Source organism: Oncorhynchus kisutch, linkage group LG15 (genome assembly GCF_002021735.2).
Source record: "Oncorhynchus kisutch isolate 150728-3 linkage group LG15, Okis_V2, whole genome shotgun sequence".
In the NCBI taxonomy this organism is placed as follows: domain Eukaryota; kingdom Metazoa; phylum Chordata; class Actinopteri; order Salmoniformes; family Salmonidae; genus Oncorhynchus; species Oncorhynchus kisutch.
In genome coordinates, this window is record NC_034188.2 from 47,125,296 (window position 1) to 47,150,817 (window position 25,522).

Sequence of the window (25,522 nt, forward strand, 5' to 3'; positions counted from 1 at the left end):
TTTGTAATAAAGCAGTCTAATCCATTTGCTTTTGTCTTGTTTGTTAGTTTTTGTTCTAAATGTCGATCTTTTCTCGCACATCCCTCTCCTTTTTCCTGCCTGACTCCCTCCTTCCCTTTTGAAATGGCATCGATATGAGTCAGACATTTATTCTAGCGCCCGGGAGGCAGCCCAGTTCTGAAATGAATGCAATCACTTTTCACCCGGGTCAAACTCCTCCCACCGGGGTAACCTGGGCCAGATAAATGAATCTCCTCATTGGATGGGGCGCTGTTATTTCATCGCCACCAGACCGTTCAAATCAAAGGATCACAGCCGTTTGAGACTGAAAAGTGAGTATACCGGTCCCCTAGTCATGAATGGATGCCGGGACCTACCAAAAGGAGCAAAGTTGGGTATCATAACATGTCCAGCAATGTGATTGGACTGGTTTAGGGACCTCCCCCCAAAATATTTCATCCACTGTTCATTTGCTATTTTCACAGCTTGTCAGGCAAGACCTCAGAATAAAAGTGTGTCATGTGACACAAGTACCCTTGTGACACCTCTGTTGTTGCCAGTCTCCCTTGACTCTTATGAAAAGGACATGCCATCATGAGGCCTCTAAAAGTGACAGGAGATACTGCCCTGATGTCACAGGCGGCTTCATAAACAACAACAGGTAATGTGTGTTATGTGAACATTCCTAACTTGATAAACTAGTAAGCTAGTTCCCCAGCCAAGAAGAAACAACCAGTCGAGTCATTTTGGTTGTGGAGTGCATTAGCAAAAGGTGCTATCCTTTCTTTAGAACAAAATACAATTCAGCACTTGGCTGTCTATTACATCACCCCGTTACAGGCCCTTGCAGTCAACACCACCTCATGAGATTGCCTGCTGCAGTGGTTCGAGAGATTTCCAGTTACAGCTGAAGACAAGCAAGTGGGCCTTCAACAGCATCATGCTGCCATGCCCTCGCTGTGAGCTTTCTTATGAATGGAACAGTCAAGCCACATGTTTGCAACAGCACCCTTCACCTTTCAGCGGCAACAGCTTTTATAGGCTCATTATTTGTACAAATACACAAAGTAACCCACTAAATTACTTTGATACATTTGATAAAGCAATTGTGAAATGTAATTTATGTAAACTGACTTGGATGCATATAATGTCCAGGGCATAACCTAGCCTGGTGGAACCAGCCTGATCACCATATAATGTCCAGGGTATAACCTAGCCTGTTGGGAACCAGCCTGATTACTGTGTTCACCATATAATGTCCAGGGTATAACCTAGCCTGGTGGAACCAGCCTGATCACCATATAATGTCCAGGGTATAACCTAGCCTGGTGGAACCAGCCTGATCACCATATATTGGCCAGGGTATAACCTAGCCTGATGGAACCAGCCTGATCACCATATAATGTCCAGGGTATAACCTAGCCTGTTGGGAACCAGCTTGATCACTGTGTTCACCATATAATGTCCAGGGTATAACCTAGCCTGTTGGGAACCAGCCTGATCACTGTGTTCACCATATAATGTCCAGGGTATAACCTAGCCTGGTGGAACCAGCCTGATCACTGTGTTCACCATATAATGTCCAGGGTATAACCTAGCCTGGTGGAACCAGCCTGATCACTGTGTTCACCATATAATGTCCAGGGCATAACCTAGCCTGGTGGAACCAGCCTGATCACCATGTAATGTCCAGGGTATAACCTAGCCTGGTGGAACCAGCCTGATCACCATATAATGTCCAGGGTATAACCTAGCCTGTTGGGAACCAGCCTGATCACTGTGTTCACCATATAATGTCCAGGGTATAACCTAGCCTGATGGGAACCATTCTGATCACCATATATTGTCCAAGGTATAACCTAGCCTGATGAAACCAGCCTGATCACCATATAATGTCCAGGGTATAACCTAGCCTGGTGGGAACCAGCCTGATCACTGTGTTCACCATATAATGTCCAGGGTATAACCTAGCCTGGTGGGAACCAGCCTGATCACTGTGTTCACCATATAATGTCCAGGGTATAACCTAGCCTGGTGGGAACCAGCCTGATCACTGTGTTCACCATATAATGTCCAGGGTATAACCTAGCCTGGTGGAACCAGCCTGATCACTGTGTTCACCATATAATGTCCAGGGCATAACCTAGCCTGGTGGAACCAGCCTGATCACCATGTAATGTCCAGGGTATAACCTAGCCTGGTGGAACCAGCCTGATCACCATATAATGTCCAGGGTATAACCTAGCCTGTTGGGAACCAGCCTGATCACTGTGTTCGCCATATAATGTCCAGGGTATAACCTAGCCTGATGGAACCAGCCTGATTACTGTGTTCACCATATAATGTCCAAGGTATAACCTAGCCTGATGGGAACCATTCTGATCACCATATATTGTCCAAGGTATAACCTAGCCTGATGAAACCAGCCTGATCACCATATAATGTCCAGGGTATAACCTAGCCTGGTGGGAACCAGCCTGATCACTGTGTTCACCATATAATGTCCAGGGTATAACCTAGCCTGGTGGGAACCAGCCTGATCACTGTGTTCACCATATAATGTCCAGGGTATAACCTAGCCTGGTGGGAACCAGCCTGATCACTGTGTTCACCATATAATGTCCAGGGTATAACCTAGCCTGGTGGAACCAGCCTGATCTCCATATAATGTCCAGGGTATAACCTAGCCTGATGGAACCAGCCTGATCACTGTGTTCACCATATAATGTCCAGGGTGTAACCTAGCCTGATGGAACCAGCCTTTTTATATTTTTATATACATTTTATAATGTCTGAAGTGAAATAGAAAGGTGAACGCAGCCATCAGGTTGGTTCCCCCAGGCTACTCATAACCACCATTTATAATGTAATCGGTGCTCTGTGTGTGTTTGTGTGTGACCGACCAGTATCTTTGAGGGACTAGGAGCTGATCTTTGCTGCTATGCCCATCAATAGGGCTTTGTCAAATACCTCACCTCCAGCCTCACCTCAATGGGGAGAACAGAATTAGGCAGGTTTAGGACCTGTTCAAACTCCAACATAGTACCTGTTTGTGTGTCAGATATCACCTATCCCTTACTGCCATTGGTAATAGAACAGTGTGTGTGTGTAGGTGTTCACAGAAACATGTATGGAGCCAGCACATGGAGACTTGCAAGATGATGCGATGAAGTTCAGACGGGCTTGATCCTGATGTGTATGAACGGAGAGAACTGGCACTCGGCATAAACATTTTACTAGACACAACTTTAACTTGCATTGTCTTTTTTTTAATGATTGAATTGGTTGATATCAGTCAATATGGGGAGGGAGAAACCTTGTGTATTGTGCACTAGGATCAGGGAAATCCGGTTGTATATGGGACACCATACAGGAAGGTATGACCACTCTGACATGTTTGCCAAGGTAGCCCCATTACCACCTGACAAAATGCAGATAGGCACAGTATCTGTATCCGCTGGGAATGACATTGAAATATGAAAGGTGCACATTGTTATATTAGTAGAACACTGATTCTGTGGTATTATGTAAAGGGTTGTTAATTCTACAGGGACCTGTTACGACATTTGAAAGTTATCAAAACACTTAGTTTCGAATCACTACATAAATTCAGCAATCACATTCTCATATTACTCTGTTGGCTACTCATATTCAATGGTTCCTCCAGCATCACACCATACATCAGTCTGTAGTTGTTGAACTCAACGTGCAGGAGGTTTGTTTGTTGTGAATTAGTGTGGGGAAACTGGCCACCCTTGCCTTCTCCGCCAGAATGGTTGTGCGCCATGTCTATCATGTTAAACACCTATCAACGATTGTGAGATCTTGCATGCTTCTGCAGTGTAGTCAGCCTAGAACCCATCATTTACCATTTTCTTAATGTCGTGTGCAATGCCTCTTTTTAAAGGGACAGTTCACTCTAAAATTAGAAGTGGTCTAATGTTGATACATGTCAATGTTGCATGGCATCTGTTGCATTGAGCTATATGCCAAATGAAATGGAAAGATAGGCTTGTAGTCTAATTTCCTGATTTAATTCGGAGAATACACAAAGCTTGTAATTTGTAATGTATGTTTCTGATTGGTTCCTGGGCCCTCTAGATCTGGTGGCTGGACGCAGAGCTGACGTGTGGTCAGACTCGCCCGCTAGTCTTCACTCAGGGCCACTCTGTCTGCAACCGATCCTTCTTTCCCTGCTTCGACACACCCGCCGTCAAGAGCACCTACACCGCTACTGTCAGGGTGAGTGTCAACTGTCACACCTCTAGTGCTGGTTTCCAGAGAAACCTGACCTTATTGTTTTGATATTGACATAACATAAACCTTTGTGTTGAAAATGTTAATGTAATACACCTCGGCCGTCAAGAGCACCTACACCGCTACTGTCAGGGCAAGTCACCTCTCAAACCTGGGTTGTGTTGATGTAGATATTGTTTATTTAACCTTTATTTTATCAGGAGCTGAACCAAGGTCTCTTTTACAGATGAGCCCTGAATAACAGAAATGACTGAAAATACACACATCAAAATATAAATACAAAATGCAAGCAGAAAGAAAACAACAGTCATAAAACACATTCATCATAAGGTCCTCAATTAGCTTTCTGAATTGCCCTAGAGGCACCGGAATATCACATTTAAAAACATTTTGAGGATTGTTCCAAAAGTAAGGTGCACGAAAACTAAAAGCTGATTTACCACCTCCGTAGAGACCAAAAGGTCTCATCCCTGAGACCAGGTGTGGTAACTCCTTATATGTCTAAAGTTTAGTAATGATGCTAGGAACAGTGGGACTATTTGTAAAAGGGCTTTATACATGAAAACATAGCAATGTATTTATCTATGTGACATCAAAGAGGGCCAACCAACTTTCTGGTAGAGAATGCAGTGATGAGTACTTAAACTGTCACCTGTAATAAAGCACAGTGCTCTATGATAAACTGCATCTATCGGCTTTAATGAAGTGGCAGTTGAGTTCATGTAGATGACGTCGCAATAGTCTAGGACCGATGGGAACGTCGACTGAATAATCTGCTTTCTATTATTTAGCGAGAGGCAGGGCCTGTTTCTATAGAAGAAGCACATTTTTATTCTCAGCTTCTTAACTAACTCATCAATATGCTTTTTAAAAGACAGCTTTCCATCTATCCAGAGGCCCAGATATTTGTCAGCAGTGAGATGGTCAATATGGACACCATCCAAAGTACATATGCTTCAATCATCAGAATTATTTGTATGCGCTGTAGAGAACAACATATACTTAGTTTTAACTGTATTCAGTACTAATTTACGGTCATTTCTGTAATACAATGAAGGCAGACTATAGTTCAGATAGAGCCTGGTAAACCGTGGGGGCAATAGCATACACAATAGTATCATTGGCATCAAATTGTGTTGGTCACATACACGTGTTTAGCAGATGTTATTGCGGGTGACAAGTAACAAGTAATATCTAACTTTTCCACAACAATACACACAAAGCTAAAGTAAAGGAATGGAATCGCCATATAAGTGCAGGTACATTGTTTTTTACAGACAAGTTGATATTGTTAATGTAAAAAGTACAGGACCCAGAATGGACCCCTGTGAGACACCTTTTGTGATATCCAGGAAACCTGATTTAATGCCGTAAGTGGATATACATTGAGTTCTATCTGTCAAGTCATTTTTAAACCAGTTACATGCAGTCTGTTCTAGGCCATTTAAGGAAAGCCTCAATTAGCGGTGAGGGGTCAACAGTATCGAGGGCAGCACAATGTTTATTTTATCCATACAGTTAAAACTAAAACCACATTTAAAACCAGGGATGCAACAGTGATAGTGTTACGATCTGGTCTAAAACCCAACTGTTGTACATTTAGAATACATTTCAAAGATAAGAAAGATCTTAGCTGAGAATTAATCAAAGATTCTAATATTTTAGAGGGGGCAAGAAAGTTTGGAAATAGGTTGATATTTATTAGGTCACAGGGGTCAGCACCTTTTGTGAAGGGGGAGTACATAGGCCGCCTTCCAAACCTTGGGGATAGTACCAGATATAATCGTCAGGTAAAAAACATTGGTTAATGATTCATCAATTGGGGGCAAGAGTTGCAGCAAAAATGGATCAAGCATATCAGCTTCAGTGGATTTTTTAAACATTAATCTTACGCAAGGTATCTAGCACATCACAGATAGTAAATTGTTTAAATAAAAAACAAAAGATTTACTGGAAGTTGACAGGTTAACCGTTGAACCATCTAGTAGAGGCTGGCAGAGGGTAGAGCAGTCGTTTAACTGACCTAGAGTCAACTACACCACCGTTTCTCTCAAATAGAAAGCCTGCAGAGATAAAATGATGATTTAAAAGCTTAACTTATCTCTTCTCAGTTATGATGCCAGAGTCAGACAGAACTTAGGCAGGTACGAAGAGGAATTTGTACTCTTCAGTACATTTACTGTTTTCCAACATTTAGAAGGATCACCAGCAGAGTCAGAGAGACAGAGCTTAAAAAGTAGCTTGATTTAGCATTGTTAATTCAGATGGTACATATTTTTCTCAATTGTCTGAAAGATTACAGTCAGTTTTCTTTGCTTTGGCCCAGGCCTGATTTCTCCTCTGAATGAGCACAGGTAATTCCAAAGAAAACCAAAGGTTCAATCTATCTTTGACTCTGAATTGTTTAAAAGGGGCATGTTTATCTTCCAGAGGAATAAATATGGAGGATATATTTTCTAGACCCAACTCAGTGTCAGGAATACAGGAGACCGTGACTAAATCAGAGTAGAACATGTAAAATCTTTTAAAATTGTCTCTTCTTAATTAAATGAGGATTAGTATGTTGCTGTTTCGTATCTAATACGATACTATGGGACAATGATCACTGAGATTATATGAAAATACTCCACTAGACAAATATTTACGGGGGTTGCATAAACATTGATTGTGATTGCCAACAAGGGTTTTGCCACTAAGTACTAAGGAATGTTTTGCAGTAGGGGTCAAATACTTATTTCCCTCATTAAAATGTAAATCAATTTATAACATTTTTGACATGCGTTTTTCTGGATTTTTTTGTTGTTATTCTGTCTCTCACTGTTCAAATAAACCTACCATTAAAATTATAGACTGATCATTTCTTTGTCAGTGGGCAAATGTACAAAATCAGCAGGGGATCAAATACATTTTTTTCCTCACTGTATATTCAGAGACGACCTATCAGATATATGAATTTGTACCCACTGGGGTGGCCACCCACTGGGGTGGTCAATCACCTTTTTCTTTTACCACAACCTCACTGGTAAGAAAACCCTGGCTCGGTGATATCAGCTTTGCATTGCTCTGTTGATCTGTCTCTGTCTACCTGTCTTTCTCTACGTTTTTCATTCTCATTCACTCCACTGTTTTTGATTGAATGTAAATAATTGTATTTGTGGTGTTTCAAACTGTAGTGTTAATTCTGTCATTTGTAGTTTATGACATTTTTGCTGATAATTTTTGTATTGTTGTATTGTTGTCCTCATGAGAATTGAGACACTGGTCTCATTGTGTTTCCCGAAATAAGTAAAAGTTAAATAAATTTAAAAAAATACTGTAAATCTCTTGGCGTTTTAATATAATTCCCAATGCTAATCTCTTGTTATAATCTCACTTTCACCCTGTTAATCTCACGTTGTTGTAATCTTAATCTGGTTTATTTGCTCCCACCCTCTGTCTTGGTTTCTCTCCATTTTAATCTGTTTTGTCTAAATAAAATGGCTTTTATAGAATTACACCACTGTTTCTTTAATCTCAGCCTGCTTTTCACAATCTACATCTCACTTTCCCTTCTGTTGTCTCGTTAGCACCCATTTTCCTGTGAAACTCCTGCTTTAACATAATCTACCTTTGTCAAAATGAGTTTCATAATATGTTTCTGTGCGAGCGTGTGTACGTTCATGTCTGTGTGTGTACGTACATGTCTGTGAGCCTGTTTGTGTGTGTGCAGGTGCCGGAAGGTGTGACGGTGTTGATGAGTGCCTCCCGTAGTGCCTACTCCAAGCAGGACAGGGTGTTCCAGTTCTCTATGGAGTACCCCGTCCCAGCCTACCTGGTGGCACTGGTGGCAGGAGACCTGCAGCACGTCGACATCGGCCCCAGGTCAGTGGGAGTGACCTGACCGAGGTCCAGTACATGAATATTAAGCAGTATTTCCCATCCCTTCACTGATTTGAAAGGAAATGACTGGCATATATCGTGGACACTCCAACTAGCCAATGCCTCAACAAATCCAAAGCTTTAAGATTTGTGAGAGGTAGTGAATGAGGAGTGTCGACTTCAGGAGAAAGATACTGTATTAGAGATATTATTGTGATGCAACCTTTTGTCATGAATGTGTCAAACTCCAGACCTTGAGGCCTGCAGTTACTGTTGGTTGTCATTCCTCCCTTACCTTTTAATTGATAAATTAAGTCATTGATTAGCAATTACCATTGTTTCCTAGGTGTAAATCGGACACCAATATAAAGGAAAGAACAACATCCAGCTGACACTGTGGCACTCTAGGACTGGTGCTATGCTTCTGCATTTTATCATTTGTCAATGTCCAGACCTTCACATACTTGCAATAGTGACCAAATCAGCAGCATCACATGAGATTTTCACATGCAAGGGGCCGATTCCACTCCAGCGTGGACAGTAAATATTTTTGGTGTCTCAGATTGTTCTGGCAATTCTCACATAAAAACTTAATTGGGAGGAAGGATGTCAATGTGCTTTTTACATCTGTATCACAAACCATTTTTAAAAAATCACGATGTAAGTGGCTTTTTAGACCTATACATGCCCTCCTGTAAGACCCTATGATGTGTGAACCGTACATGATATACAGACAACATCCAGTCATTATACTGTAAGACCCTATGATGTGTGAACCGTACATGATATACAGACAACATCCAGTCATTATACAGTAAGACCCTATGATGTGTGAACTGTACATGATACAGACAACATCTTGGAGTCATTATACTGTAAGACCCTATGATGTGTGAACCGTACATGATACAGACAACATCCAGTCATTATACTGTAAGACCCTATGATGTGTGAACCGTACATGATACAGACAACATCTTGGAGTCATTATACTGTAAGACCCTATGATGTGTGAACCGTACATGATACAGACAACATCTTGGAGTCATTATACTGTAAGACCCTATGATGTGTGGCCTGTACATGATACAGACAACATCTAGTCATTATACTGTAAGACCCTATGATGTGTGAACCGTACATGATACAGACAACATCTTGGAGTCATTATACTGTAAGACCCTATGATGTGTGAACCGTACATGATACAGACAACATCTTGGAGTCATTATACTGTAAGACCCTATGATGTGTGGCCTGTACATGATACAGACAACATCTAGTCATTATACTGTAAGACCCTATGATGTGTGAACCGTACATGATACAGACAACATCTTGGAGTCATTATGCTGCTTATAGTGTGCTCTAAAATATGGCGTATGTCTAGATCCTGAAATGTCACAAATGTAATCAACTTTAAAAATAAAATAGGAATATCTCAATTACCCGTTTTGATTTTGTTAATTTTTAGACATATTGTTTAAAACCATGAACTACAAGTACATCACATTTCCAGAGTGGGCTGGCATGGAATCACCCAAACAGCATGTCATTTTTATTATCTATCTATAGGGGAAATGTTTCACCTCACTAGGAACCAAATGGAAGCAAACGACACAACTGCGAGGGACCTACCTATAAGAAACATTTTTTGTTGTAAATGTTTTTGCTATGGTTTGCACTAATGAATACATCCCGGCTATCTTCCTCTGGCAGGAGCCGGGTGTGGGCAGAGCCGTGTGTACTGACCTGTGCTGTGAGCAAGCTAGGGGGTAGCGTGGAGCGTTGGCTGAATGTGGCCGAGGACCTCTTCGGACCCTATGTGTGGGGAAGGTTAGAGCAATACATTTATTTTTGCCTCACACAAAGAATCTCAACATCAAATATAGAACAATACATGAAGGGTACAGGTCAAGCTTTTTGTGACATACTTATGCGTAACACACACTTCAGCTACTCTATCCCTTAGGTCTGGGTAAGTTGGAGTGTCTATGTTTGTCCATGGCCTCTGTAGTATTTTGGTCGATTTGGTTTAGCTAGCCATACCAATTAATAATATAGAGTACAGACAGAACACACACAATCCCCAAAATACACTTACAGTAAGTGCCAAATTCACATGGCTAGACAGTCTTCAGATTTAAATTGTACAGTGTTCGCAGTTACAGATACAAATTCTCCATATCTACAAGTTTACATGAATTGTTAACTTTACAGGGCTTTTAAGTCATGCTAGGGAGATGGAAGATGGAGCTGAAACCATACAAAACATGCTATAAAAGAGAACAAACCAGAAAACTGTCCCACTCAGTCAATTGAGGAGGTACACTTCCTGTCTACTCATACATTGAAAAAGTTATGTTTTGTCCTAATGAGAGTTGTATAATTCATGAATTGAATTTCAATGCACTTACCGGCCTGTGTCCCAAATGGCACCGTGCTCCCTATCTGGTGCACTACTTTCACCCAATTCCTTATATAGCGCATTTCGTTTGACATCAATAGTATTGCACTATATAAGGAATAGTGTGTAATATTGGAAGCAGTCCTGATTTAACCACACAACAACCCTCGTATCATTCCGCCACCCTGGTCACACACAGGTACGACATAGTGTTCCTGCCTCCGTCGTTCCCCATCGTGGCCATGGAGAACCCCTGCCTCACCTTCATCATCTCCTCCATCCTGGAGAGCCGGGAGTTCCTGCTGATCGACGTCATCCACGAGATTGCCCATGGCTGGTTCGGCAACGCGGTCACCAACGCCACCTGGGAAGAGATGTGGCTGAGCGAGGGACTGGCCACCTACGCACAGAGACGCATCACTACCGAGGCCTACGGTGTGTATACATACACACGCTCACGCACGCTCAAACACACACCTAGGCACAAAGGCATATATATATTTTTTAAAATGTTACCTTTTATTTAAGTTAAGAACAAATTCTTATATAAAATGATGGCCTACCGGGGAACAGTGGGTTAACTGCCTTGTTCAGGCGCAGAACGACAGATGTTTCCCTTGTCATCTCGGGGATTCGATCCAGCAACCTTTCAGTTACTGGCCCAACATTCTAACCACTAGGCTACCTGCCGCCCCACATGGTGCATATGGTGTGTATATACAGCATACACACCTAAGTACAGAGGTGTATCACTACAGACAGACACACACACAAACAAACATGCCAACAGCTAATCCCTCATCCCTGTGTTTCCCAAGGTGAGGCCTTCACCTGTCTGGAGACGGTGTTCCGTCTAGACGCCCTGCATAGACAAATGCGTCTCCTAGGAGACAACAACCCTGTCAGCAAGCTGCAGGTCAAATTTGAGCCAGGTAGGGGTGATACAGTGGGGAGAACTAGTATTTGATACACTGCCGATTTTGCAGGTTTTCCTACTTACAAAGCATGTAGAGGTCTGTAATTACATTGAATTCATTTGCATTTTATTGCATGACATAAGTATTTGATCACCTACCAACCAGTAAGAATTCCGGCTCTCACAGACCTGTTAGTTTTTCTTTAAGAAGCCCTCCTGTTCTCCACTCATTACCTGTATTAACTGCACCTGTTTGAACTCGTTACCTGTATAAAAGACACCTGTCCACACACTCAATCAAACAGACTCCAACTTCTCCACAATGGCCAAGACCAGAGAGCTGTGTAAGGACATCAGGGATACAATTGTAGACCTGCACAAGACTGGGATGGGCTACAGGACAATAGGTAAGCAGCTTGGTGAGAAGGCAACAACTGTTGGCACAATTATTAGAAAATGGTAGAAGTTCAAGATGGTCAATCACCCTCGGTCTGGGGCTCCATGCAGGATCTCACCTCGTGGGGCATCAATGATCATGAGAAAGGTGAGGGATCCACCCAGAACTACACAGCAGGACCTGGTCAATGACCTGAAGAGTGCTGGGACCACAGTCTCAAGGAAAACCATTAGTAACACACTATGCCGTCATGGATTAAAATCCTGCAGCCCACGCAAGGTCCCCCTGCTCAAGCCAGTGCATGTCCAGGCCCTTCTGAAGTTTGCCAATGACCATCTGGATGATCCAGAGGAGGAGTGGGAGAAGGTCATGTGGTCTGATGAGACAAAAATAGAGCTTTTTGGTCTAAACTCCACTCGCTGTGTTTGGAGGAAGAAGAAGGATGCGTACAACCCCAAGAACACCATCCAGACCTGAACCCAATAGAAAATCTTTGGAGGGAGCTGAAAGTCCATATTGCCCAGCGTAAGCCCCGAAACCTGAAGGATCTGGAGAAGGTCTGTATGGAGGAGTGGGCCAAAATCCCTGCTGCAGTGTGTGCAAACCTGGTCAAGAACTACAGGAAACGTATGATCTCTGTAATTGCAAACAAAGGTTTCTGTACCAAATATTAAGTTCTCCTTTTCTGATGTATCAAATACTTATGTCATGCAATAAAATGCTAATTAATTACTTAAAAATCGTTATTTTCTGGATTTTTGTTTTAGATTCCGTCTCTCACAGTTGACGTGTACCTATGATAAAAATTACAGACCTCTACATGCTTTGTAAGTAGGAAACACTGCTGATTTTGCAGGTTATCAAATACTTGTTCTCCCCACTGTTGGTGGATAAACGCACGCACACACACAAATAGTCTGTGTAATTGTGCTTCACAAATAAAATGTTAGTTTTTAAATGAGGACAACTCTGTTTCTTTGTCTTTCATTTTCTCTCCCTCATCTGTTTCTTGTCTTCCCTTAGGTATTAATCCCAGTAGTCTGATGAACTTGTTCACTTATGAGAAAGGCTTTTGCTTCGTCTCGTACCTCTCTCAACTCTGTGGCAATGTCAAGCGCTTCGACAGCTTCCTGAGGGTAAGCGCATGAACACACAGATACACACACACAGACACACCACATCACTTGAAAGTGTGTCATGTTCTCTCAGGCCTACATAGAGCAGTTTAAGTTCAGCAGTGTTGTGGCCCAGGACCTGCTCGATTTCTTCTTGTGCTTCTTCCCGGAGCTGAAGGAGAGCTGTGTGGCACAGAGAGAGGGTGAGTCTGTCACTCACATTACCAGTCCATGGGAAAAGGACATTTTCTTCCACCAAACTTGTTCAAGTGCTGGATAGCATTGTCAAATTATTCTCTGTTTTTGTGTGAACCCACAGAACTGAAAATGTATATACTTGTTCCTCTCTCTTCTCACTCTCAGGGTTGGAGTTTGAGCGGTGGCTGAACGCTTGTGGCCCCCCTCTGTGCGAACCGGACCTCTCGGCCGGGGGGGTTCTGACCGGTCCCGTCCAGCGTCTGTGTGACCTGTGGGCCAGCGAACCCCCGGACCCTGAGGCCATTGCAAACTTTAACCTCTCCTCTTGGAGCACCTTCCAGACCGTTCTCTTCTTGGACAGACTGTTGGACCGCTCGCCCCTCTCACACGGTAGGTACCAGACCATCGTGTTACTGTAGGACCGCTCACCCCTCTCACACGGTAGGTACCAGACCGTCGTGTTACTGTAGGACCGCTCGCCCCTCTCACACGGTAGGTACCAGACCATCGTGTTACTGTAGGACCGCTCACCCCTCTCACACGGTAGGTACCAGACCACCGTGTTACTGTAGGACCGCTCGCCCCTCTCACACGGTAGGTACCAGACCACCGTGTTACTGTAGGACCGCTCGCCCCTCTCACACGGTAGGTACCAGACCATCGTGTTACTGTAGGACCGCTCGCCCTTCTCACACGGTAGGTACCAGACCATCGTGTTACTGTCGGACCGCTCACCCCTCTCACACGGTAGGTACCAGACCATCGTGTTGCTGTAGGAGTGATTTTAGGATATGCTTTTCCTTTCAGATAATAATAAGTAAGACATGGACGGGGGGACCTGATCCTAGATCAGCACTCCTACTCTGAGACCCTTTATATATACGGGCCCTGGCTTCAAACACATGAGCGCTGTGTATTTCTGCATCTTTTGGGACTATTCCATTGGTTCCGTTGTACCAAGTGAAATGTTGCGTAAATCAAGCTACCTCAGAGAGTGATAGGATGCTTGTTTGTGTGTGTCAGAGGTTATGGGTCAGTTGTCACGCTGCTACTCGGCCCAGCTGGATGAGATGAACGCTGAGGTGCGGATCCGCTGGCTGCAGATCGTGGTGCGGAACAGCTTCTACCCGGACCTGCCCCGCATCCGCGGCTTCCTGCACAAACACGTGAGTGGCGACTGAACCAGGCGGAGGGGGCACGCCCCAAATGGCACCCTATTCCAATTTTTACAAATTGACCGACGTCGGTTCAATTATTTGAATTCTATTTCATTCAGTTTTTTCCTGTGAGCTCAATGTGCAGTTTCTGTAGAGAGAAATCTGAACTAATTCCAAACTGAGCGATGCTGCTGGCAGCGGAATCCAATACAGCAGGGGGTTCTTACCACAATGCAACTCAAACACAAACGCTATGGATATCCCAATGGCCCATCTAATCCCTGATTGTCTGCGAATGGATTACAAACCCAAATGCAAATGTGGAAAACGCGGGGGAATCAGACAAAGACTTTAAAAAATTGAAGAACAAACTTCCCTTACCCACCACCTTGCTGATTAATGCCCAGTCACTGAGGGGGAAAGCGGATGAGCTGTCAGCGAATTTGCACTTCCAACACGAATATCGGGAGGCCTGTTTGCTGGCGTTTACTGAGACTTGGCTGGATGACGGAGTCCCGTACAGAGAAGAGGAGTTCACTCTGGTCAGAGCGACCGTGATCTGACAGTCACAGGGAAACTTCATGACGGGGGCGTCTGCCTGCTTGTCAGGGACCAGTGGTGTAAATGGATCCTGGTAAGAGAGACACTCTGTACCCCCGACATTGAACTGCTGTCTGTGTCACTGCGACCTTACACTCTGCCCCCGTGAGTTCCCCCAATTGTTTGTTACCGTTGTGTACATTCAATCTAAAGCTAATATAACAAGGGCATCAGAGATTATTTATAATCTGTCACAGAAACTGGAATCCATCTCCCCCGACGCACCCACATTTATTTTAGGGGATTTTAACAACTGTACCTTGCACAAAGTCCTGCGCACATACCACCAGTATATGAAATGTCACACTGGGAAAAATAGAACTCTTGATTTGTGCCATGGGACAATACCAAATGCATTCTCTGCCACCACCAGAACTCCCCTGGGGACATCAGACCACAATGTGGTCTACCTCAGGCCAACCTACTGTCGGCTCCTGGAGAGGGAGAAACCCACAGTTAAAACTGTCCAGATCTGGAATGACAACAGTATCACTTGTCTCCAGGGGTGTTTTGACTGTACTATGTGGGAGGTATCTGGTCTCCAGGGGTGATTTGACTGTACTATGTGGGAGGTATTTGGTCTCCAGGGGTGATTTGACTGTACTATGTGGGAGGTATTTGATCTCCAGGGGTGTTTGGACTATACTATGTGAGAGGTATTTGAGGACAGCAGCTCTGATCTTGATGAACTCACAGGTGTTGTTTCAGACTCTGTGAACTTCTGTGTTGAGTCAGTTGTGCCTCCTAAAACCTGTAAAATCTTCCTTAACAATAAGCCTTGGGTATCAAAACATCTAAAATCACTACTTAATAGGAAGAAGGCAGTTTATGCTGAGGGTGATAGACATGCTTTAAGAGATGTACAACGTGAGATCAAAAGACAGATAGTGACGGACAAGGAGGCATACAAGCAAAGGGTGGAGAGGACCCTCTCCTCAGGAAACGCAAGGGTGACCTGGCAAGGGATTAAATCCATGGCTATAGTGCCCCCCACATAGGCAGGGGAAAAACCAGTGCTGACCTTGGGGGATATGAGGGCCAGAATATGGCTAATCAACTGAATGTTTTCTCCTCAAGATTTGAATCAGACAACTTTGTGTCAGAGATAAAAACAAATGGAAGCATCATTACAAATGTTTGAGAGAGTTGTTGTTTAACAGTCTGATGATGTTTTAAAGTTGTTCAGGGGATGTAACACATACAAAAGCCCAGGCCCAGATAAAATAAGTGGACATATGTTAAAGCACTGTGCTGAAAAATTGGCTGGTGTTTTTACAGACATTTTCCAATCCTCACTTGACCAGCAACACGTGCCAGTATTGTGGAAAAACTCAATTATACCCATTCCTAAAGCACCTAATCCCTCTGTGCTGAATGACTACCGCCTTGTCGCCTTGACATCGTTAGTAATGAAATGCCTTGAGAAACTTATGAAAAGTCATATTCTCAGCATCACCCAGAAGCTTCTCGACCCATTTCAGTTTGCCTATCAGCCTAGCAGAGGAGTTGATGATGCCATTCTTACACTCCTTAACATGGTCTATAGACATCTAGAGCCAAATCCCATGTCTGGGTTCTGTTTGTTGACTTTTCTTCTGCCTTCAACACAATCCAGCCTTACATTCTGGCACAGAGACTCATTCGGGACTACTCCTTAGATGGGGGGCTGGTTTTGTGGCTGTTGGACTCAAAAAGCTGGGATCTTTTAATGTAGACTGTACAATACCGGCTCAATTTTTACAAATCTTTCATTGAGGGTATTTTCACTTTTTGTATTGTTTGTTGGTTTGGCAATGCCACTGTCAGCTAGATAAATATGAAGGATTATTACCAGAGCAAGCAAAGTACTTTGAGTCAAACGGACAGGCCTGGATGAGATCTTTAAGGTCAGGGCCCTCCGTAAGGCTCATAAAATAATTTTAGACCCAAGCCACCCCCTGTAGCTGGACTTTAAACTACTCCCCTCTGGGCACAGGTATAGGGCACCCCTCAGCAGGAAAAACAGAACTAGACAACCATTGGTGCCAGGTGTGATATCCCTCATAAATAGCTTGGGCTAATGTTCCTATCGACTCCGTAAGACCAGGAGGCTAGTCCTTTTAAAAGTTATATTTCTTTATTATAGTTATTATATAAAAAAACATTTTGGTATGTAACTGTTATGAAAGTTGTATTGTCAATTTTGTTTTGTATTTAAACGCCACTTTAAATGTGTACGTGACACTGCAACAACATTTCCCCATAGGGACAATAAAGTCAGTAAAGTAGTAGGGAGTTGTAGTTTCCAACAGCCAATATTCTACATACACTATACACGATTAGTGCCTGGTTCGCATTCGGCGTTCCAATTCACCCCAAAGGTGTTCAATGGAGTTGAGGTCAGGGCTCTTTGTAGGCCAGTCAAGTTCTTCTACACCAATCTCGACAGACCATTTCTGTATAGACCTCGCTTTGTGCACAAGGGCATTGTCATGCTGAAACAGGTAAGGGACTTCCCCAAACTATTGCCACAAAGTTGGAAGGAAATAATCTTCTAGAATGTCATTGTATGCTGTAGTGTTAAGATTTCCCTTCACTGGAACTAAGGGGCTTAGCCAGAACCATAAAAACATTATTTCTCCTGCACCAAACTTTACAGTTGGCACTATGCATTCGGGCAGGTAGCGTTCATCCGCCAAACACAGATTCGTCTGTCGGACTGTCAGTTTTTGAAGCATGATTTATCACTCCCGAATGCGTTTCCAGAGTCTATTGGCAGCGAGCTTTACCCACTCCAGCCAACACTTGGCATTGCACATGGTGATCTTAGGCTTGTGTGCGGTTGCCCCGCCATGGAAACCCATTTCATGAAGCTCCCGTCGAACAGTTGTTGTGTTGACGTTGCTTCCAACTTTGGAACTCGGTAGTGAGTGTTGCAACTGAGGACAGACGATTTTTATTCACTCGGCGATCCTGTTCTGTAAGCTTGTGTGGCCTACCACTTCAAGGCTGAGCCGTTCTTGCTACTAGACGTTTCCACTTCACAATAACAGCATTTACAGTTGACCGGGGCAGCTCGAACTGACTTGTTTGGAAAGGTGGCATCCTATGACGGTGCCACGTTGATGTCACTTAGCTCTTCAGTAAGGCCACTCTGCTGCCAATATTCATCTATGGAGATGTGATGGCCGTGTCCTCAATTTTATACAACTGTCACCAGAGGTGCAACTTTGGTTTCAGACGTGGGGGAGACATAATAAATAAATAAATTTACAGTACCATTCGAAAGTTTGAACACACCTACTCATTCAAGAGTTTTTCTGTATTTTTGCTATTTTTTACATTGTAGAATAATAGTGAAGACATCAAAACTATGAAATCATGTAGTAACCAAAAAAGTGTTAAACAAATCTAAATAATATTTTAGATTATTCAAAGTAGCCACCCTTTGCCTTGATGACAGCTTTGTACACTCTTGGCTTTTTCTCAACCAGCTTCATGAGGTTGTCACCTGGAATGCATTTCAATTAACAGGTGTGCCTTGTTAAAGAAGTGGAGTTTATTTCCTTAATCCGTTTTGAGCCAATCAGTTGTGTTGTGTACAAGGTAGGGGTGGTATACAGAAGATAGCCCTATTTGGTAAAAGACCAATTCCATATTATGGCAAGAATAGGTCAAATAAGCAAAGAGAAACCATCATTACTTTAAGACATGAAGGTCAGTCGATGCGGAAAATTTCAAGAACTTTGAAAGTTTCTTCAAGTACAGTTGCAAAAACCATCAAGCGCTATGAAGAAACTGGCTCTCATGAGGACCGCCTCTGGAAAGGAAGACCCAGAGTTACCTCTGCTGCAGACGATAAGTTCATTAGAGTTGATTGCAGCCCAAATAAATGCTCAAGTAACAGACACATGTCAACATCAACTGTTCAGAGGAGACTGCATGAATCAGGCCTTCATGGTTGAATTGCTGCAAAGAAACCACTTCAAAAGGACACCAATAATAAGAAGAGACTTGCTTGGGCTAAGAAACACGAGTAATGGACATTAGACCGGTGGAAATCTGTCCTTTAGTCTGATGAATCCAAATTGGATCTTTTTTGGTTTCAACTTTGTGAGACCCAGAGTAGGTGAATGGATGATCTCCACATGTGTGGTTCCTACCGTGAAGCATGGAGGTGTGATTGTGTGGGGTGCTTTGCTGATGACACTGTCAGTGATTTATTTAGAATTCAAGGTACATTTAACCAGCATGACTACCACAGCATTCTGCAGCAATGCGCCATCACATCTGGTTTGCGCTTAGTGCCACTATCATTTGTTTTTCAACAGGAGAATGACTCGACACACCTCCAGATTTGTGGAGTGGTTGAAAAACAAGTTTTAATTACTCCAACCTAAGTGTATGTAAACTTCCGACTTCAACTGTAGGTAGTTTGGCGATTTACAGTTGGACTATGTACAGCTGCAGTGCTCGGTAAGCTGCTCTAACAGCTGACGCTTAAAGTTAGTGAGGGAGTTATAAGTCTTCAACTTCAGTGATTTTTGCAATTCGTTCCAGTCATTGGCAACTGGAAGGAAAGGCGGCGTTGACTTTGGGGATGACCTGTGAAATATACCTGCTGGAGCGCGTGCTATGTGTGGGTGTTGCTCTGGAGACCAATGAGCTGAGATAAGGCGGAGCTTTACCTAGCAAAGACTTATAGATGACCTGGAGCCAGTGGGTTTGGCGACGAATATGTGGTGAGGATCAGCCAACGAGAGGATACAGGTCACAGTGGTAGGTAGTATATGGGACTTTGGTGTCAAAATGGATGGCACTGTGATAGACTGTGCATCCAATTTGCTAAGTAGAGTGTTGGAGGCTGTTTTGTAAATTACATCGCCGAAGTCGAGGATCGGTAGGATAGTCAGTCAGTTTTACGAGGGTATGTTTGGCAGCATGAGTGAAGGAGGCTTTGTTTTGAAATAGGAGTCCGATTATAGATTTAACTTTGGATTGGAGATGCTTAATGTGAGTCTGGAAGGAGAGTTTACAGTCTAACCAGACACCTAGGTATTTATAGTTGTCCACATATTCTTAGTCAGAACCATCCAGAGTAGTGATGCTTTTTGGGCGGGCGGGTGCGGGCAGCAAATGGTTGAAGAGCATGCATTTAGTTTGACTAGCATTTAAGAGCAGTTGGAGGCCACTAAAGGAGTGTTGTATGGCATGAAGCCCGTCTGGAGGTTAGCTAACACAGTGTCCAAAGAAGGGCCAGAGGTATACAGAAGGGTGTCATCTGCGTAGAGGTGGATCAAATAATCACCCGCAGCAAGAGCGACATCATTGATGTATACAGAGAAAAGAGTCGGCCCGAGAATTGAACCCTGTGGCACCCCCATAGAGACTGCCGGGGGTTCGGACAACAGGCCCTCTGATTTGACACACTGAACTCTATCAGACAACTAGTTGGTGAACCAGGCGAGGCAGTCATTAGAGAAACCAAGGCTGTTGAGACTGCTAATAAGAATGTGGTGATTGACAGAGTCGAAAGCCTTGGCCAGGTCGATGAATACGGCTGCACAGAACTGTCTTTTGTCGATGGCGTGGCTGAGGTGCACCCATGACCAGCTCGGAAACCAGATTGCATAGCAGAGAATGTACGGTGCGATTCGAAATGGTCTGTTTGTTCACTTGGCTTTCGAAGACTTTAGGAAGGCAGGGCAGGAATTATTGAAATAATAGGGGCGTCTCACACTCTGTAAAAGTTAGGAGTCTCGTGGAGCAGGCCAGATTCTTGTGTCATGGCCAAACGGCGTCTTCCCTCAGCTGTTAACGATCTCTATGAGTTTGATGGACTGTGTATAATGACACTGTGTGTATTGCTATTATTTATGTTGTATGTCTAATATTATTTCTTTCTTTAAGCACATCTGTGTCAGCTTTTTGCAGGTGCATGTGAATAATTTGATAATATCTTGCCAATATCTTATAAAAATATGTCTTCAAGCTTACGTGTCGACCTCTAGCCAGCAGAGCTTTTATGTCACTTTTTACTTTTTACCTACCTGTAAGTGCCAAAGACGAATGACATTTTGTTTTAAATGTAACTCACAGCAATACATTTTTTTTTATCTCATCAGACGTCGAGGATGTACACAGTCCCGTTGTACGAGGACCTTTGTTCCGGGGTGATGAAGTGCTTTGCAGCTGAGGTGTTCTACCAGACACAGGCCCGCCTCCACCCCAACCTCCGACGGACACTCCAGCAGATTCTGTTCCAGACCAGCGCCTTATCCACTCCCACAGGCTCTGTCCCCTCCCTACTACACCCCACCCCTTCGTCACCCAGTCCCACCCCCAGGGACCAACTGGGGCCCTCCGACCCCCCTACGACTGGTACTATCGCACTACGTGACGTCAACGTGTCCGCCTGAGTGGCCGGTAGAAGAGAAGAGAGACATACATACACTGTGAGAGAGGGGGGTGGCATGTTGAAAAAGGTGAAGAACTGTAAGACTTGAAATGACTGCAGTTTCAGCCATACATCATCTGTGCTTGACTGAGACTGACAGTGAGTGACGAAGGACCACCGGGTTCATACACATGCACACACAGTTACACACTAATGCACACTGTATGTACAGTGCATTCGGAAAGTATTCAGACATCTTGACTTTTTCCACCTTTTGTTACGTTACAGCCTTATTCCAAAATTCATTCAATTTTTTTTTCTCTCATCTATCTACACACAATACCCCATAATGACAAAGCAAAAACAGTTTAGACATTTTTGCAAATGTAAAAAAATATATAAAAACATAAGTATTCAGACCCTTTTACTCAGTACTTCGTTGAAACACCGTTGGCAGTGATTACAGCATCGAGTCTTCTTGGGTATGGCGCTACAAGCTTGATGCATGTATTTGGCTAGTTTCTCCCGTTCTTCTCTGGAGATCCTCTCAAGCTCTGTGATGTTGGATGGGGAGCGTTGCTGAACAGTTATTTTCAGATCTCTCCAGAGATGTTAGATCGGGATCAAATCCGGGGTCTGGATGGGCCACTCAAGGACATTCAGACACTTGTCCTGAAGCCATTCCTGTGTTGTTTTGGCTGTGTGCTTAGTGTCGTTGTCCTGTTGGAAGGTGAACCGTCGCCCCAGTCTGAGGTCCTGAGCTCTCTGGAGAAGGTTTTCATTAAGAATCTCTCTGTACTTGGCTCCGTTCATCTTTCCCTTGATCCTGACTAGTCTCCCAGTCCCTGCCACTGAAAAACATCACACACAGCATGATGCTGCCACCACCGTGCTTCAGCGTAGGGATGATGCCAGGTTTCCTCCAGATGTGTCGCTTGGCATTCAGGCAAATAGTTACATTTTGGTTTCATCAGACAAAAGAATCCAAGCTGGCTGTCATGTGCCTTTTTAATGAGTGGCTTTTGTCTGGTCACTCTACCATAAAGGCCTGATTGGTGGAGTGCTGCAGATATGGTTGTCCTTCTGGAAGATTCTCCCATCTCCACAGAGGAACTCTGGAGCTCTATCAGAGTAGCCATTGGGGTCTTGGTCACCTCCCTGACCAAGGCCCTTCTCTCCTGATTTCTCAGTTTGGCCGGGCAGCCAGCTCTAGAAAGACTCTTAGTGGTTCCCAAATTCTTCCATTTAAGAATGATGGAGTCCACTGTGTTCTTGGAGACCTTTCAATGCTGCAGACATTTGTTGGTACCCATCTCCAGATCTGTGCATGGACATAATCCTGTCTCTGAGCTCTACGGACAATTCCTTCAACTTCGTGGCTTGGTTTTTGCTCTGACATTCACTGTCACCTGTGGGACCTTATATAGACAGGTGTGCCTTTCCAATCAATTGAATTTACAACAGGTGGACTCCAAGTTGTAGAAACATCTCAAGGATGATCAATGTAAACAGGATGCACCTGAGCTCAATTTTGAGTCTCATAGCAAAGGGTCTGAATAAGGTATTTCTGTTTTTTGGGGGGTGTTTTGCAAAAAAATCCCCCAAATCTGTTTTCGCTTTATCATTATTGTGTGTACATTTTAGATTTAAGGCTGTAACGTAACAAAATGTGGAAAAATCAAGGGGCCTGAATACTTTCTGAATGCGCTGTATATGCGTATTTATATGTTGAGTCTGATTTTTGTAAGCTAACCTTTTGAAACCTCTCTGGGAAGGACAATGTTGTGTGTATGCGTGTGTGCGTGCGCATGCAATTCATGAATGGAGGTAACCATCTATTGACTGTTTGCACACACATGTTGTGTGTCCTGCTTAGGGCTGGGATTATGGCTTCATGAGCCTGCAGCTTGTGCCCTAGACTAATTTACAGGGAGAGTGAGCCACCAAATGTCCCTCTGCCCAGTCTGTAGTCTGAGAGAGGAGAGCCCTGCTGTCCCCAAATGGCACTCTATTCCCTACATATTGCACTCCTTTTGATCAGACTGCATAGGGCAGTGGTTCTCAAACCTCTTCGGGGACCCCCAGACATCTCACAAATTTGTTGTGGCCCTGAACTAGCTCACCTGATTGACATAGTCAAGGGCTTGATGGTTAGTTGACAAGCTAAGAGTCAGGTGAGCTAGGTGTGGAATAGATCAAATGCATAGAATGGCTGGGGGTCCCTGCGGAGAGGTTTGAGAACCGCTACCATAGATGGGGCTATGGTCAAAAGTAGTACACTATGGAATCCAGGGCCCATAGCATTTGGGACGCAAGCCTCTGTTTGCTACGTTCAACACTACACACTTTAACCTTACCTTTAATAATTACAATTGATTATTTCCACATTTGGAATATCCAACAGGAAGGCTAATCCAGCAATAGATGTGGAATGCTATGCTCACTCTCTTCCCTTTACACCTGGGCTGTGTCTCAGTAGTCTAAACAGCCTTCCTCGCCTCGTCTCTTTGCCCTCATCTGCACTTATCTGAAAGAATTGAACATTTACTGAAATGAAAGTCCAGTCGGCTAAATGATGGAGTGTGCTTCTTTGACAACTTTGCTTTTACTCATCAACTCCCTTAAGTAGGGAAGGTTGGTAGGCCTACTACTTTACACTATTGAGACGCAGCCCCCACAGTGCAAAACCCTCTCCCATAGGGCTGTCGTGAGAAGGGAGAGGGTAAGGCCACACGTGCCTTCAAACTGGAGCTCTGCTATTCATCTGGGTCACGTTCAGTCCTGTAACGTGCATCCACCTACCCAGGTGGCGTGCAACTTTACAGGACCTTCAGATAGGAATTTATTGAACAGACATGTTTCTTTGTCCTGAAGAATAGGGAATCGTTGTCAGCTATATAGAACGTGGCACCCTCCTGAATGCAACCCTTGTCAACAGTGTCTGCCTTCTGGACTTCTCTCGTTCAGGCTTGACTGCCATTTCCAAAGCTACAGATCATTTTGATTCTGTGATTGACTAAAGAGAGGGGTGGGGTGTGTATTTCAGTGTCGTTATTAATGAATAGCTGGGCTGAAATGTTAACCATGATTTTGTACACGTTTTGTTTTAACGTTTCCTCCCAACATTATTATTTATGAATTGTGAACGGGCTGTACCTCTCAGCATAGAAATGTGAGGGGCAGAATGTTTGTTTTGATGATAACATGAGATTACATTGTTAAACAGTGACAGTCTTCAGCTATCCTCCGATGCCTTACTTAATGTACAGTATTCATACTGTACAACACAGAGGGGATAGACTAGCAGGTTTGTCTCCAATGTTTTACAAGTAATAAAAAAGCCTTGAGACTCAACATTGACGTTTGCCTTTAGACTTGTGGTTTTTAAAACCAACTGCATTGATATTGTGAGTGAAAAAGAAAAGGTGTCAAGGTTATTTAGGCCCGTTAGTCCACAAGAGGGTGCACTGATGGGTTTTATCCTATAGGCCTCGTGTTGGCATCTGTATGGCACTTGGGCCCAGTTTCCCAAAAGCATCTTAGCCTTAAATTCATTGTTAGAACCTTCGTAGGAGCATTGTTAAATCTTCGAGCTGTTTCCTAAAACCGTTGTTAGTAAAGTTGCACTTAAATAAAGGGTGCATATAAGCAGACAATGAAAGCTCTTACAATATTTGATGATTACATTTCTCTAAAACAGGCTATAGGCTACATGTACACCACCAAGTCAGAACAGTAGGCTAAATTAAGAGGGGTAAATAGACCAAATTATTAAGGTGAGGCACATGGGCTACTAACAGCTTACTACACAACATACACTTAGAATGACTTTCTTAGCTACAGTATACATATCTCCCTGGCATATTACATCATTTATGCAGGATACAATGCATTTTGGACTGTGCTGTGCTCACTTGAACAGGAAGTTGGGGCAGCGGTCCTTGTGGGCAAATTTTGTCATCAAAGTCTGGCATTCTCTAGATAAACATGCAACACCATGAGTCAGAAAAATTTGAATACATTGGCCATGCTGTCAATCCAGCATGACTTCAGTGAGATCAAGACAACTTGCAACTTGAAAAAAAACAAGGTCGAATCATGACGTCAGTGTTCTTCAAGTCGGAGCTCTAGAAAAACAACAACTAATTAAATCCAGGCAAACAGTGGTTATCATAACATATCATAGACTGGCTAGTCAGTTGGTTTGCTAAGACAATGTTAAGTCGTCATAGGTTGATCAG

At 43.5% G+C, this 25,522-nt stretch overlaps 1 protein-coding gene across 1 annotated transcript in view; it reads left to right on the forward strand.

Moving 5' to 3' along the window:
- rnpepl1 (arginyl aminopeptidase like 1) overlaps positions 1 to 24,641 on the forward strand; it is a 31,385-nt gene extending 6,744 nt beyond the window's left edge. Inside the window, exons 2-11 of the mRNA XM_020502647.2 lie at positions 4,102 to 4,242; positions 7,967 to 8,118; positions 9,835 to 9,951; positions 10,722 to 10,957; positions 11,341 to 11,454; positions 12,859 to 12,971; positions 13,045 to 13,153; positions 13,314 to 13,538; positions 14,172 to 14,314; positions 21,010 to 24,641. Of these exons, the coding sequence (XP_020358236.1) occupies positions 4,102 to 4,242; positions 7,967 to 8,118; positions 9,835 to 9,951; positions 10,722 to 10,957; positions 11,341 to 11,454; positions 12,859 to 12,971; positions 13,045 to 13,153; positions 13,314 to 13,538; positions 14,172 to 14,314; positions 21,010 to 21,303 (1,644 nt within the window). The 3' untranslated portion in view covers positions 21,304 to 24,641. The remainder of the gene's footprint in view (positions 1 to 4,101; positions 4,243 to 7,966; positions 8,119 to 9,834; positions 9,952 to 10,721; positions 10,958 to 11,340; positions 11,455 to 12,858; positions 12,972 to 13,044; positions 13,154 to 13,313; positions 13,539 to 14,171; positions 14,315 to 21,009) is intronic.
- Positions 24,642 to 25,522: the final 881 nt, after the last annotated feature.